Source organism: Telopea speciosissima, chromosome 8, assembly GCF_018873765.1.
Source record: "Telopea speciosissima isolate NSW1024214 ecotype Mountain lineage chromosome 8, Tspe_v1, whole genome shotgun sequence".
NCBI classification, from domain to species: Eukaryota; Viridiplantae; Streptophyta; class Magnoliopsida; order Proteales; family Proteaceae; genus Telopea; species Telopea speciosissima.
This window is the reverse complement of record NC_057923.1, coordinates 13,292,568-13,308,249: the sequence shown is the minus strand read 5'-3', so window position 1 is coordinate 13,308,249 and position 15,682 is coordinate 13,292,568. Positions and strand designations below refer to the sequence as shown.

Sequence of the window (15,682 nt, the reverse complement as noted above, 5' to 3'; positions counted from 1 at the left end):
CTGCCAACGATCCCAAGTTTGATGATTGGCGAGCAAATGATCAAATGATCATGTCTTGGATTCTAAATTCCATGGAACCTATTGTGTCTGAAATCTTCATATATGCTGACAATGCTAAAGTTTTATGGGATTCAATAAAATCCATGTATGGTCAGCAAAATAATGCTTCTAGGATTTTTCAAATAAAACAAGAAATATCCCTGATTACACAAGGTGATATGTCCTTTATTGATCTCTTTGGCCTGTTAAAACGAAAATGGGAAGAACTGCGTATTTATCATCCTCCCACAACAAGTTTAAAGGTTTTACAGACTCAAGAGGAGCAGGATAAAATCTTTCAATTGCTTGCAGTCTTAAATCAGAGTATGAACAACTTCGCAGTCAGATTCTTATGAGTAATGAGTTTCCCACTCTTGAAAATGTCTATGCTATTATTCAACAAGAAGAAATCCGGAAATAAGTTATGAATCTCCCTTCTCGTATCTCCGATAGTCTTCATGAAAACAGTGCTTTAATTGCCAATACTGGGGTAGACGAACACAAACAAGGAAATGAAAGGAGAAATTTCAATAGTTCAAGAGGCCGAGGAAGAGGTCGTGGGAACCGACCCCTCTTCAAATGTGATCATTGCAAAGGAACGGGGCATACCAAAGACAGATGTTGGGTCTTGCATCCACATCTTCGACCTGCGCGGATCAATGGAGAAAAAAATATGGCTCAAACTGCAGCATGTAACACCCCAAGTTCGGTTGAGCTTCTGATACAACTTCTGCAACAGCTTACCCAGTAGCCATCAGCTAGCACTCCCACCAGTGTTCCTTCCATAGCCTCTCATTCCTCATTAGCTCGTGAAAATGGTAAACCTTATGCTCATTTTACTTCAAATAATTCTAATTCATGGGTTGTCGATTCAGGAGCCACATACCACATGACAGGCAATAGTAATTGCATTTCACAACTTGAAAAATTTCCCTCAAAACAATCTGTGACTGTGGCTAATGGATCTATTATCCCTATTCAAGGAAAAGGGTATACTAAATTTTTTTCTTTTTTAAGTATTTCTACCATCCTTTCCTTCAAATTTGTTATCTATTAGTAAGCTTACTAACTCCTTGAATTGCAATGTTATTTTTTCTCCAAATAATGTCATTTTTCAGGACCGGATCTCGGGGAGGAAGATAGGTGACGAATACCTTCAACATGGCCTATACCTCTTGGAACAACCCACTCATGCTCTTCAGGCTAGATCAAAAGAGCAAAAAGATTGCAAGCTTTGGCATCTTCGAACTGGACATCCTTCAAATAAAATCTTGAACCTTTTATTTCCTTTAAATGGTTTTAATTCTCATAGTTGTGACATTTGCCGTTTTGCTAAACAAACTAAACTTCCCTTTACTCAATCTTTTCATAAATCGGATGCCTTGTTTGACCTAGTACATTCTGACTTATGGGGACCCGCCCCAGTAGAATCACGAGATGGGTTTAAATACTTTATTACCTTCATTGATGATAAATCTCGTGCTATCTGGATTTGTTTGCTAAAACATAAATCTGAAGCCTTGATCATTTTCAAGGAATTTACTTGTATGATCCGTAACCAATTTAGTGCTCACATAAAGGTTCTTTGAACTGATAATGGTACTGAATATATCAATCATCTTTTTAGTGATTACACAAAAAAAAATAGGAATTATACATCAAACCACTTGTGTTGGGACTCCCCAGCAAAATGGTATTGCAAAAAGAAAAAATCGCCATTTGCTTGAAGTCACCCGATCCTTCCTATTTCAAAGAAATATGCCAAAAGAATATTGGTCTGATGCTGTGTTAACTGCATGCCATTTAATCAATAGGATACCCAATCGTGTTCTAACTTACAAATCTTCAGTAGAGATCTTGGGAAAAACATGTAATTTAGAACATCTTCGTGGTTTTGGGTGTCCTTGCTATGTCTATAAGGAAGGGTGTGGCAAATTAGACCCTCATGCTACCAAATGTGTGTTCCTTGGATATTCCTCTACAAAAAAGGGATACAAGTGCTATGACCCTCTTCGTCGTATGTTATATATTTATCATTATGTTCATTTGGTGGAAAATGACTCCTACTTTAAGTATCCTTACAGTAGGAGTCAGGGGGAGAATCTAAATGGCCTTAACTATGATCTTACTCCTTTACCTATTGTTGCACAAGAGCATATACAAGAGCATAGTCATCTTGACACCATTGAGGTCAATCCTCCTCAAGAAACCCAGGAGAACTCCGAAACTCAAGAAGTTCGTCGGTCAACCCGTATTTCTAGACCTCCGTCTAGACTTCAAGATTTCTACACGTATCACACAGTCTCCTTTCCCATTCAAGACTATGTTGGGTACAACCAAATTTCCTCTGATCATGTTACTTTCCTTACCACCATTGAGAGTAATAAGGAGCCTACAAAGTTTTCCGAGGCCAATTCTCATCCCAAGCGGAGGAAAGCAATGCAAGAAGAGCTTCAAGCTCTAGATAAAAATAACACATGGGAAATTGTAAAAATTCCCAAAAGAAAGAAGACTGTGGGATGCAAGTGGGTCTATAAAATTAAATATAACAGTGATGGTACCATAAAAAGGTACAAGGCTAGGCTTGTTGCTAAAGGCTTCACTCAAACATATGGAGTGGATTACAAGAAAACCTTCGCTCCAGTAGCGAAAATGAATACTATTAGGGTCCTAATGTCCATAGCTGTGAACAATGGATGACCCTTAATGCAAATGGATGTGAAAAATGCCTTTTTACATGGGGACCTAGAGGAAGAGGTCTATATGGAGCTTCCTCCAGGACACCCCCAAGAGCTCAGATCGGATATTGTTTGTAAATTGAAAAATGCTATATATGGGCTTACACAATTGCCTAGAGCCTAGTATGCCAAATTAAGCTTGGCCCTAACAAGTAATGGATTTAAAAGAAGTGTTGCTGATTCATCCATGTTTTAAAAAAGAAGCTCTTCAGGAATCACAGTTGTCCTAATCTATGTTGACGACATTGTTGTCACTGGAAATGATGAAAATAGCATTTCAAATCTAAAAATGTACTTGAGAAAGAAGTTCGATATCAAAGATCTTGGAAAAATTAAGTATTTCCTTGGAATTGAAGTTGCTTATTCCAAAAAGGGTCTCTTCATTTCTCAAAGAAAATATGTTCTTGACTTATTCAAAGAAACAGGAAAATTAGGAGTTAAACCTGTTTGTACTCCTATTGATCACCAATCCAAAATTAGAATGAATGATGGTGATCCCCTTGAAGATATTGGTCAGTTTCAAAGGTTAGCGGGAAGATTAATTTACCTTACAATCACTAGACCTGATATTGCCTATGCGGTTGGTCTTGTAAGTCAATACATGCATGCTCCAAAAAAGGGTCACATGGAAGCTGTAAACAGAATTTTGAGTTTCCTAAAATCCTCTCATGGAAGGGGGATTTGGATGAAGAAAAACAATCATAACAATATCCTTGGATACTCAGATGCTGACTGGGCCGGAAATCCAACTAATAGAAAGTCTACTACAGGATTTTGTACTTTCGTAGGAGGAAATCTTGTAACCCGGAAAAGCAAAAAACAAAACGTGGTGGCTCGATCTAGTGCAGAAGCCGAATTCCGTTCAATGGCATCTACAACCAGTGAATTGATATGGCTAAATTATCTCCTTCAAGATCTCGGCATGGAGCCAAAGACTCCGATTAAATTATTTTGTGATAACCAAGCTGTAATGCACATCGCCTCAAATCTTGTCTTCCATGAACGAACCAAGCACATAGAAGTCGACTGTCATTTCATCCGGAAAACAGTTCAGAACAAGATTATTGAAACTTCCTATGTTCAAAGTGCAACTCAGCTGGCGGACATATTCATCAAAGTTACATCAAAAGATCACTGTTATTCCATTTTAGCAAAGTTGAGCTCTATTGATATCTTCGCCCCAACTTGAGGGGGGTATTGAATGCTATTCGTTGGGATATATGGAGGTTTATTCCTTAAGAAGGAATATGACCGTTGTGAAGTGTTTTGTATTTAAGAGTTTGGGTGTATGAGTTTTGTTGTATGAATGAAACTTTAGTGTTCTGTCCGTGGATGTTGGTGTTTCACCAAACCACGTTAAATCGTCCGTGTCTCCTCGCACTGCTATATCGATCCAATTCTACAATGGTGCAAGCAGTTCCCATCTTTTGGATCGAAACCAACTCATAGTTTTTCCGAATCATCAACGAAGAAACAGGAAAATTTTCACTTTTCTTGTTCTTGAGTCTCAGACAGGTCTCTGCAATCGTAGGAATGAGTGCAGTTTTTGAGAAAAGAAGGAAGGAGATTTGTTAGTTATGTGGGTCTTGAACAGTTGAAGAGAATAAGTGAGTTGGGTCGTGGAGGAGAAGGGAAACCAGATGAAAGAAAGGGACAGACGAAGTGGGGTGTACATGAACAAGAAGAGTGAGAAATGGTTAACGTTTTAGTTCTATAACAATAGAGGAAATCGGAAAAGACCGATGGAGGTTCTAAAGTAGATATTTTCGGATTGACAGAGAAGTAACCGGTGTAGAGAAGAATATATAACTGAATTCTGGAGAGATAAAGGCGATTGAATTGGGATTTTACCAGAGAAGTTTGTACTAGATGGAGAGAAGAGTGAGATTAAGAGCGAGAAAAAGGAGAAATCCAATTTCCTTACCTCTTTGCATTTTCCTCCTTTGCGTCGTTCTCTTTTGGGCTCAGGAATTCAGAAGAGAAGAACTTAGAATTGAAACGACCAAAACGACCAAGATTTCTCTTCCTACATGTTCTCCTAACACATACGCGTTTTCCTTCCTTCCAGCACCTTCACAATGAGTAATTACAGCCCCCCAGTTAAATGCGCTTTCTATGGCCTTCCCTTGCTTTTGAGCTCTCGCAGTCTTATCAGCCTCTGTCGTTAACCAAACAATTACATGCACTGATCATCAAGTACCAACTCTCATTCGATCCCTTCTTCGCAACCCGAATCATCCGATTTTATGCTCTTAACAGAGACCTCCGGACCGCTCGCAATGTGTTTGATAGAACTCCCAGTAGAAGTGTATACCTCTGGAATTCCATGATCAGAGCTTATGCTCAGTACCACAAATTCAACCATGCGTTCTCTCTCTTCAGAAGTATGCTTGGTACCCAAGTGAAACCCGACAATTACACATTTGCATGTATTCTACGTGCGTGCTCAGAGAACTTGGATCCATTTGGGCTGAGAATGGCTCATGGGCGAGTGATATTGTCTGGTTTAGAATGGGATTCAGTTTCTAGCAGTGCACTTGTGAGTGCTTACTCGAAGTTATGCCTCATTGATGAAGCCTCTAAGGTGTTCCATGGGATATCAGAACCTGATCTGGTTCTTTGGAATACAATGGTTTCAGGTTACGGGTGTTGTGGACTTTGGGAGAAAGGGCTAGAATTGTTTAGTATGATGCGGAAATTGGGTGAAAAGCCTGATGAATATACCCTAGTTGGACTGATTTCAGGCTTTACGGAACCCAGCTTGCTGGAAATTGGACGAGGAATTCATGGTTTTTGCTTGAAAAAAGGGTTCGACTTTAACACTCATGTGGGCAGCGCGCTTGTGAGTATGTACTCAAGGTGTTGTTGTTTGAGTTCAGCGCATAGAGTTTTCAGTAGTTTATCCCAGCCTGATTTAGTTGTCTGGTCTGCTTTGGTTGCTGGGTTTGTTCAGTCTGGAAAATGTGAAGAGGCTCTACTCTTGTTCAGGGAAATGACATATCTGAAAGGTAAAAAAGCAGATTCCATCTTAATTGCAAGTGTATTGGTGGCTACTGCTCGGCTAGCAATTGCACGACCTGGTAGGGAGATCCATGGTTATGTTCTAAGGCATGGGTTGGAGGTTGAAGTCATGGTTTCCTCTGCCATTGTAGACATGTATTCAAAGTGTGGTTTTGTTGGCTTGGGGTTGCAGGTTTTTGAGACTATGTCAGAAAAGAATGTTATTGCCTATAATTCTACAATTTCAGGTCTTGGTTCTCATGGACTCGCCTTCCGTGCCTTTGGAGTGTTTGATGAGATGTTGGAAGATGGACTGAAACCTGACGAAGCCACTTTCTCTGCTCTTCTTAGTGCTTGCTGCCATGCTGGGCTTGTAAAAGATGGCCAGGAGCTTTTCAGGAGAATGAAAGATGAGTATGGAATTGAAGCCAGAACACAGCATCATGTTTACATGGTGAAGCTTCTGGGTATGGCTGGAGAGTTGGGAAAGGCCTATGATCTTATCCAATCCATGCCACAAATCCCAGATTCTGGTGTTTGGGGTGCACTTCTATCAAGCTGTTACATTCATGGAAATTTAGAGTTGGGTGAAATTGTTGCCCGTCAGCTCTTTCAGATTGAACCTAACAAAACTGCTTATAGAGTGATGCTTTCTAACATTTATGCTTGTGATGGGAGGTGGGATGATGTGAAGAAGTTGAGAGATGATATGGAGGAAGCTGGGCTGCAGAAAATGCCTGGACTAAGCTGGTTATGAAACAGTACTGTACATGTTATGACAAAGCTGTCTTTAGTACAGGTCAACAAGAAATAGGAAAGTTGTCTTTAGGAGATTTCAAATTTTATTGGAATATTTTTGTTCCAGCTATTTTATCCTTTAAAGATACACTTAGTTCTCATTTCTGGGGAAGAAAGTAGTGAAAGAAGAAGTAAACAAAACTTCACATGAGGAAGGATATTGTATCCCTTAGTCTTACAAAAGTTGTTCTCTACATCCTGCAATGTATGTTTTACTGATTCATAGATTCTGACCATCATTTTGGTGTCCCCCATGTGACCTCTTGGACAGACCAGACTCAAATTAATCCTGGTAGTAGTATGTTTTCTAAGCTTATATAACACATCCAGGGAGAAGCCTGTTGATTGGATGGTCTGTCTTGATTAATTAGATTTTTGTTTATATTATATATTGAAAGCTACTTGTTACGCCTCCTCCCCCGGTACATTTATTACTTTTGCTTTTCTGTTGCTCAGATTTTTGAAATAATTGTTTCTCATCTTTCATGTATTGTTGAAATACATGAAAGATGAGAAAGAAAAAAAATGTGAATTGAAATGTATGAGGTAGTAAGGCATAATGTTTCATTCTGTTCCTCTTTGCAGATCAGTATGCGTTTCTAGATGGCCACTTGAATCCCCACGTGCAAATCATTGGATTGACGATGACTTCAATCTGAAAATATCTCAACAATCTGGATCTTCAGAAGACACATCTGGATACTGATCTTTGGCTTCTTCAACTGCACCTCAAATTTCAAATGTTTCAGTTGCTTGGTATGACTCTTTGCATCAATTGATACTGGAAAATAGAAAAATCGCCTTACAGAGAAAAAAGAGTGAACTCATTCCATAATGTGAATATCTTCTCTTCATTTTACCAAAATGTAAACACAAGGCGATTGCCTACATTTTGCATCTTAAGGTGTTCCCTGTTTCTGTTTTTTGGGGTTCATTTCTTAATTCTGGCATTCTTCTCCATCACTTGATTGGCCATTACAACTTCATTCCACTTGTTGGATTTTATTGGATCTATTTACAATAGGACTTCTTTTGATTTCTTTTTTCCTAGCCAAATCTACTTGTAATTTTTATAACAAGATCTATGATTGCAATGAACAAATGAGATACTGATGTCACAGATCCATGCATGATATTTTTTGGGAAAATTACATGATTAGCTACTTTTGGGTTTTCATTTACAAAACTGTCCACCCTATGTTTGAGTTAACAAAAATAGACAAAAACAAGTTTAAGGTTTACAAAACTGGACAAAATAGTGTCTCTCCCTCCCACACTTACTTTTTTAGACATTTTAACCCCTGTCATTGCCTTCTCACCCAGGCATCCTCCGTTCCCTGCAACCCTACCCTTGTCCCAGCCACCGCCAGATTCTCTGCTACCCTAAGTAACAGAGTAAAAAAAAAGAGATTTTTTCAGTGGGGAACTGCCGAGGAAGGAAGGAGAGTTTCTGTTTTGTCTAGTTTTGTAAAACTAAACTTGTTTTTGTCTATTTTTGTTAACTCAAACATAAGGTGGACAGTTTTGTAAATGAAAACCCAAAAGTAGCTAATCATGTAATTTTCCCTTAAATCTTTCTATGGTCTGTATTTAACCAATGGAAGTTCATACTTTCACTTGCTCCCTACAGTAGAGAAGGTGCTGTCTGATAAGAAGTTATGAAGTTTAATAATATTTCATTTGTTTTGATAGAAAATAAAATGAGAAGAGCAATGGCTCCATTTGTTTTAATAGAAAATGGTCAGAAGTTAAAAAGAGGAAAGTAAATTTTTAAAGGGAAAAGTTTATCTGAGCCGCCGGGGTTTCCTATATTTCGTACATGGATCGGCCTTTCCAACCGAAAACCCCCAAAGAAAGTAAAAAAAAAGGTTCATAGCAGTTGTCTGTTGTGAAACAACAAGAACACATCTTTTATCCTTAATTTTTTTTCTTGTTTTATGATTATGATTTAAAGTTGGTTTTAACCCTTGTAATTAGAAAATGATATCACAGTTCTCATATTTGTGAAGAAAAAAAATATCCGTAACACATTGAGAAATGGAAGCCAAGGAACATCTTTTGGGCATCATTGCATCATTTCTTTAGGTTCTCTTCAAGAATGCTATGTTTCTGAGCGTCAATGTTCTGTTGATCTTTGTCAGGTGTGTAAAACTGCCTTAGTAAGAACGTTGCACAACAGTGCCATCATCTGTGCATTTCCTTTTGTTAAGGGCACTCTTTGGCTAGCCTAACATTTTTACATGGAGATGTAGAAATTGTAGTAACTAATAAATAAAAGGGTAGCGTTCTATTTGGTGGGGGGTGGGGGGGTGGAGGGGGGGGGCGTGATTTCTGCGGTTGTACGAGAGCTGATGAGAGTGCGTGCGGAAGCATCATGGGCGGTGGGATTTCTGTCTTTCAAGGGGTAGGGTGGTCATTTCGCCCCCATTGTGTCTGGGCATGAATGGTACACTCCCCCACAGAAAACTCTTCTAAATAAAAAGGTGTGTTACTTTATGAAGTAACAAATTTTAATACACGACGAATGACTATCAATATGACCATTAACAAACTAAAATTAAGAGAAATAGTTTTCTATCCGGGAGCAATGTTATATCCGCACCCCAGGAGTATAATTAATTATTATTTTCTTCCCGTGACGTGTGGTTACCGTTGCCATATATGCTGGTGAGCTGTTCTCACTGGTGGTCAAACCCAGCTACAAAATTATTGACCACAGTACGGGTTTACCTGTAAAAGAAACTATCGGGGTTATGGGGGACAAACCATGACAATTGGAGAAGTAAGTTCTAGCTTTTAATTTTATTTATTTACCGTTTCCCTCAATGCCCTTGAAGTGCGGGCTAAGGTTTGAACCGCCCGGGCTATTTTAGTTGGGTAGAAAATATTTTATTTGTGGATCCCATTTATTTAAGGGAGCGTGTGATTGGCCTATAATCCCATGGTGGATGGACCTATCCCTAAGTGGGTTCTTTTCTATTTGAAACCAGTGGGTCGATCCATTTAGCCTTATAGGTCCATTTGACTTAATGAACTAAGAATGGGTTTCTATTCTAATGTTACCCAACCAAACGGGTCCTAAAGTCACTTTGCCCATTTAGAATTAAAGGCATTTACTTCTCTTTACTATTCTCACCAAGCCTAAAACGTGGAGGAAGAAGAGAAGAGAGAAGAGGTGTGAATGAGTTTGATAGGGGGCTTGAGGATCTTGCTTCTTGGAACCTCAATATGGATACCACTTCCTTGAGGAAGATAAACCTTTAAGGCCTTCTTCCTTCCTTATTTTGGATTTTGGGGTTGGGAGATGGGAGAAAATCGATCTAGGGCTTATTTTGAGACCCAAGGATCAATATGAACTCATGGCCATGATCATGGTGGAGCTATCTTACTCATTTGGCTAACCTCAAAGCTCCCAATCCCATCCTAATGGAAAGACCTAGGGTTTCTACCCTATTATGCCCTAAATGAAGTTCTCCTTGCTTCCTTTTGTTGAATCCTTGGGATGCATAGGTCTAATGAGGTCTTAGGACCCTAATGTGCCAAGGAGGAAGCTCTCTTGGTGCTTCCTTTCCTCCAATCTACTTGAAAATGAAAACCTTGGTGAAAAATCTTTTGATTTTGGGGTTTGGAGACATGTGGTTTTACTTGCGGTTTTAAGACCTACGAGAAATCGCCCCTGCAACCACCCTGAGACCATCCTCTTAAGAAGCTCTCGGTTAAAGTTGGTTTTAGGTGCGGTTTCATATCTGAGGTGAAACCACCCATAAAATCGCACCTAGCAGAACCCTTCCTAAGCCCCTGTTAAGGTTGGATTTATATGTGGTTTTAGGTTCGGGCATGAAACCACCCATAAAACCACCCTACCTTTAAAATCTACAACTTAGGTAATTTGTGGGGGGACCTTTTGGGAACCCTCCCCTTTGACATAATTAACCCTATTCTCACTCTTTCACTAGGTTTAATCTCCCATTTTGCAACGTGCTACTTAACCGCGGTGACATCTCATAACTTCGGGATATAACACCTAGGATGAGTGGGTTTGGTCTATTTGGGTTTGCTATTATTATTAATTTCATATGTACCATGCTATTAGTATATTTTATTAAGCATGATTGTGCATTTTGTATACTTTATTAAATGATTGATATGATGATGTTGTGGTTGCTTTTCATTCTTTATTGGGTTACGGTGTCGGTGAATCTCGGTGCTGGAACCCGGAATACATATATAATACCTTTGATTGAATGTCATAATGAACTGTATGCGCCGTGCTGTGCTGGTATCCGGGTGCTAAACCAGATGAAAAGTTGATGCACCCGAAATACCTCTCGGGACGAAAAGACTTGCATATAGTATATATGCGGTTAGGACTTTTGTACCCTCATGCTACGACCCTTACCAACAGGGGTTTAGGTGTTGGATAACCAGAGCCCGGATTCTGTGGTGTGAGAGAGAGTCAGTCATGGTAGTGATGGTTATCAAGGGGTTTGCCATTGGGATGTTTTGGTGGCATTGTCCGGCATAGGCCCCTATGTGACAATTGATGTTTCATTGTGGTGATGATAGAAGTGACCCACAGTGTTACCCGAGTTGTCACAGTAGCATATACCTTTGACTTAGTTGTGATGATAGGTGAAAATTTTATTTAACATATGCATGCATCATTGGACTATGTGATCTGTGTGTTGTGCATCCCCATCCCCTCACTGGCTCAGTGAAGCTAACCCCCTCGTGTACACACTTTTTAGATTATGTTGTAGGTGGCGGAAGAACACGGCGATCAATGTCCTCGAGATGATTTTTCCTACAGGGCATACTGATGGTTGGGACTTGGTCTCCTTTTATATTTGACTTTTGGGGCCTTGTGCCTTTGTAATAATATTGTCTGCTTACACTATATAATTTGTATAGAAACTTTAAACTATATGTATCACTTAGTAGTTTGGGCATGAAACAACTATCATGGTAAACGCTTTTGCTTGTATTTTTTAATTTAAAAAAATGTAATATTTCTTCCTCCACGCTCTAATATTACTGTGTCGTTAATATTAGTTCTGACTGTGTATTGAGACACTGCATTTGTGATCCTGGCAGTGGTTGGGATGACACGTGTCGTCCTAGTCATACCCTTTTACTATATTTTATCCCTTGCCGGGATGGGGGTGTGACAAGCAAGGCCTATGCAAGCACTCCCATGTGTCTATTTCTCTCCTTTTCAAAACAAGGGGCAGAGGTGTCATTTCAAATGGGGAGGAGAAAGATAGACTCATGGGAGTGCTGGTGTAGGCCACACTCTCTGACAAAGTTATTTTGCCCTAAAGTACAAGATAGAAGTGTTCCACATTACACATGTCACGCCCCCATCCCAGACAAGGGATAAAATACATTATAAGGGGTGACTAGGACAACGCTTGTCATCCTATTAAGTGCCGAGGATCACGACACGTTGTCCCACGCATACCGATCATAACTAATATTAAAACAATATAATATCGAGTGCGGAAAGGAAAATATTACATTCCAAATGATCGGTAGTTTTGCGAGCGTATAAAATCAATAATTACAAGATGATCAAAGCCTAGATGATAAATACGTAGTTAATCCATTTTTTCATTACCATCTAATAATGATTAACAAGGGTATAACAAGAATGTTTTTACATGGGCCTACGCCCTAAAATAAAAAGGGGAACAAGTCCCTAGAGTTCTCACGGCCCGTAGGCGCAATTGTCACAAGGACACCCGTTGCCATGTTCCTCTAACACGCCTTCCGCTCCTCCGCACTGCATCATAATCTAAAAATTGTGTACACGAGGGGTTAGCTCTCCACTTGAGCCAGTGAGGGGATGGGGATGCACAAACACACAATTCACATAGTCCAATGATGCATGCATATGTTAAGTAAATTTTCCACCTAACATCACAACTAAGTCAATGGCATATGCTACGTGACAACTCGGGAGACACTGTGGGTCACTTAACTTATCGCCACAATGAAACCTCAATTGTCACCTGGACCTACGCCGATCGAAGCCTCCAAGACCACTCGGTCGCGGACACTGATAACCAATACTACCATGGTCGCCTCTCCCACCTCCACGAGAATCCGGTGTCGCGATTACCCAACACCTAAACCCCTGTTGGTAGGGGGTCGTAGCATAAGGGTGTAAAATCCTAGCCACACTACATGCAAGTCCTATCGTCCCGAGAGGTAATCCGGTGCATCAACTTTTCATCCGGTTTAGTGCCCGGTTACCAAGGCCACGACACAGCGCGTACGATTCAACATGACATTCAACATAATTTCTTCATAAATATATATATTATCAGGTTTCAAACGCACCCACCGGACGAGACCCATCAAAGTAAAGCATCTCCAATTAACATCATAACATTCATATATAAAAATATGCAATATGCGCAAGCATGCTTAATAATTTATAATGATGACATAATATACAATGCAATAATAATATCAAGCCCAAACAACCAAACCCACTCACAATATGTGTTATGCCCCGATATTATGAGTTGTCGCGAAATCAAGTAACACGTCACAAGATGAAAACTTTAAACCTAAATAAAGAGTGAAAATAGGGTTAATTAAGTAAAGGGATGGATCCCCAAAAGGTCTCCCATAAATCATTTAAGTATAAGGTTTCGAAGTAGAGTGGTTGCAGGAGTGGTTTCATGCCCAAATTCTCGCAACCACATGTAAATCCTAGAAACCGGGGCCCCGGGACATGTTTTAGTCAAGGTCGGATGCGAGATGTGGTTTGAAAAACTGAATCCGAGTGTAAATCCTAGGAAACCAGGGCCTGTGACGTTTTAGTCAAGGTCGGATGCGAGATGTGGTTTGAAAACTCAATCCGAGTGTAAATCCGAGCTTCACAGGGCCTTTTCGGGAGGTAATTTGGGGTGGTTTCTTGCAGTGTCGAAACCACATGTAAATCCTAGCTAACCAGGGGCTTAGGATAGTTTTAGTCAAGGTCGGATGCAGATGTGGTTTGAAAAATCGAATCAGTGTAAAACCACATACCTGCAGAACCGAAAATTGAAGGGTTTCTCACTAGGGATTCATTTTCCAAGGGGTTTAAAGGTAGGGAGGCTTCAAGAAAGCTTCCTCCTAGGTCCATTAGGGTTCTAAGACCTCATTAGGTCCATGTAATCCCATGGATTTAAGAGAAAACAAAGAGAACCTAAATTAGGACATAATATGGTAGAAACCTTAAATTTCTTAAATGGAAAGAGATTACTTAGGCTTAGGGCTTGTAATGGAGTGAAATAACTCCACCATAGTCTAGGTTTAGAGGTTCCATCGATTCCTTAGGTTCCAAGAGAACCCTAGGTCGAATTTCTCCCATTTCCCAAACCCCAAAACCCAAAATAGAAGAAAAGAGATGGGATTGAATGGCTTACCCACCCCAAGGTAGAAGGCTCCATGTTGAGGCTCCAAGAAGTGATCTTCAAACCTCCAACCAAGATTCTCCACCCTTCTTCCTCCTTTTCTCCTTCCTTCTTTCTTCTTTCCTTCTTTCTTCTTTCTTCTTTCTCCTTTCTCTCCTCTTTCTCTCTTCCACGATTTAGGCTAGATGGGAGAAGAAATGAAAATGAATCCTTCTCCCCCCCCTTTGTCTTATTTATAGAAAATGGGCTTGGGTCCTTTAAGTTAAATGGGTCAAATAGTTAAATGGGTGGATCCAAGATAAATGGGTCATTAGGCCAAATGGATAGTTTAAGTTAAATGGGTCAAGAGGGCTTAATGGGTTGACCCATGGTCTTATTTAGGGTAAAGGAATGGGTTAACCCATCTTTGGGTCAAATAGAGTCAAATGGGCCCTCAAGTTGAATGGGCCTCTTAACTAAATGGGTTTGCCCACGGTTTCAAATAGAAAAGAACCCACTTGGGGATGGGTCCATCCACCATGGGATTATAAGCCCATCACACGCTCCCTTAAATAAGTGGGACCCACAAATAGAATATTCCCAACTCAACTAAAATAGCCCGGGCGGTCTAAATCTTGACCCGCACTTCGAGGGCATCGAGGAAAAAGATAAATAAATAAGCCAAGGGCTAAAACTTACTTCTCCATTGCCATGGTGTGTCAATGGTAAGCCCGTATCATGGTCAATAATTTGTAACTGGGTTTGACCACCAGTGAGAACAGCTCACCAGCACGTGGCAGTGATAACCACACGTCACGGGAAAGAAATAATAATTAATTATGATCCGGGGTGCGGGTATAACAACACATACTTTTTTGTTGCCTTGGATGGATCACAACAAGCCTATATATTTATGGGTGCCATGTCCATATATGGTTCTTACAACCATATAATATGGGTTGCGTATCAAGTATGACCTCGAGTAGAGCTAATTGAAGGGCAACAATCCGTGTAGCCGACCCCATTTTGTTGGGATAAGGCTGAAATATTGTTGTTGTATAATGGCATCTTATATAATTATTTTAAGGGGAGCAATTCTCTTTGGAGGAGTGCAAGGGCCACGTGTGTGTGGGAGCTAATGAGAGCATGCACTGGCATCTTAGTGGGCATAATTTTCGCCTTTCATGGGGGGCGGGAGGTCATTTTGCCCCCATTGTGTTTGGGTGTGGCTTGCACCCCCCCCCAAGAAAAATTTTCCTTATTTTAAATATTTTTTCATTTAAAATAAATGGCAAACAAACATTAGAAAATCTTATAATGACATTTTTTTTAGTGGTAAATATCTTATAATGACATTTTACATCATATATGTTGTTGCTAGAATCTGAATTGTCATGTAGGGGGAAGACTTGCACATCAAAGACCAAAGAACTGATCATCAGAGAAGGTTGGAGCGGACTTTGAGGAGGATTCTCCGATGCTTAAGCCAAAACTTCGAGCAACAATAGTATGAGTTGGGAACTAGTCAGCAATTAAGGTGAGTAAATGTGAATGATTGATGATTAATGGTTAACGACATCTTTACCATGTATAGTACCTTCCTATTTATAGGATGGACTGTAATGGGGGTGAGGAGTCCTTCCCTTTATGACGGTGGGGAGTTCTAGGAACTAGGAAGTGTGATAACAATTGTACTCAAGTTGCTCTAGCTTGACCATGTGT

General features: G+C 40.0%; 1 protein-coding gene across 2 annotated transcripts; it reads left to right on the top strand.

Moving 5' to 3' along the window:
- The first annotated feature begins 4,806 nt into the window (after window positions 1–4,806).
- LOC122638375 (putative pentatricopeptide repeat-containing protein At1g64310) lies at window positions 4,807–14,320 on the top strand. Of its 2 annotated transcripts, XM_043831304.1 has the most exons (3): window positions 4,807–5,619; window positions 5,731–6,543; window positions 14,309–14,320. In XM_043831304.1, the coding sequence occupies exons 1-2, from the start codon at window positions 4,882–4,884 to the stop codon at window positions 6,532–6,534; spliced, it is 1,542 nt and encodes a 513-aa protein (XP_043687239.1). In that variant the 5' UTR covers window positions 4,807–4,881; the 3' UTR covers window positions 6,535–6,543; window positions 14,309–14,320. The 2 variants fall into 2 exon arrangements, with proteins under 2 accessions (XP_043687239.1, XP_043687238.1); XM_043831303.1 differs by having other exon boundaries at window positions 4,807–6,543.
- The last annotated feature ends 1,362 nt before the right edge of the window (window positions 14,321–15,682 follow it).

Excerpts from the sequence above, each read along its gene's own strand:
- LOC122638375 (XM_043831303.1), top strand. The coding sequence starts at position 4,882 with ATGCGCTTTCTATGGCCTTCCCTTGCTTTTGAGCTCTCGCAGTCTTAT.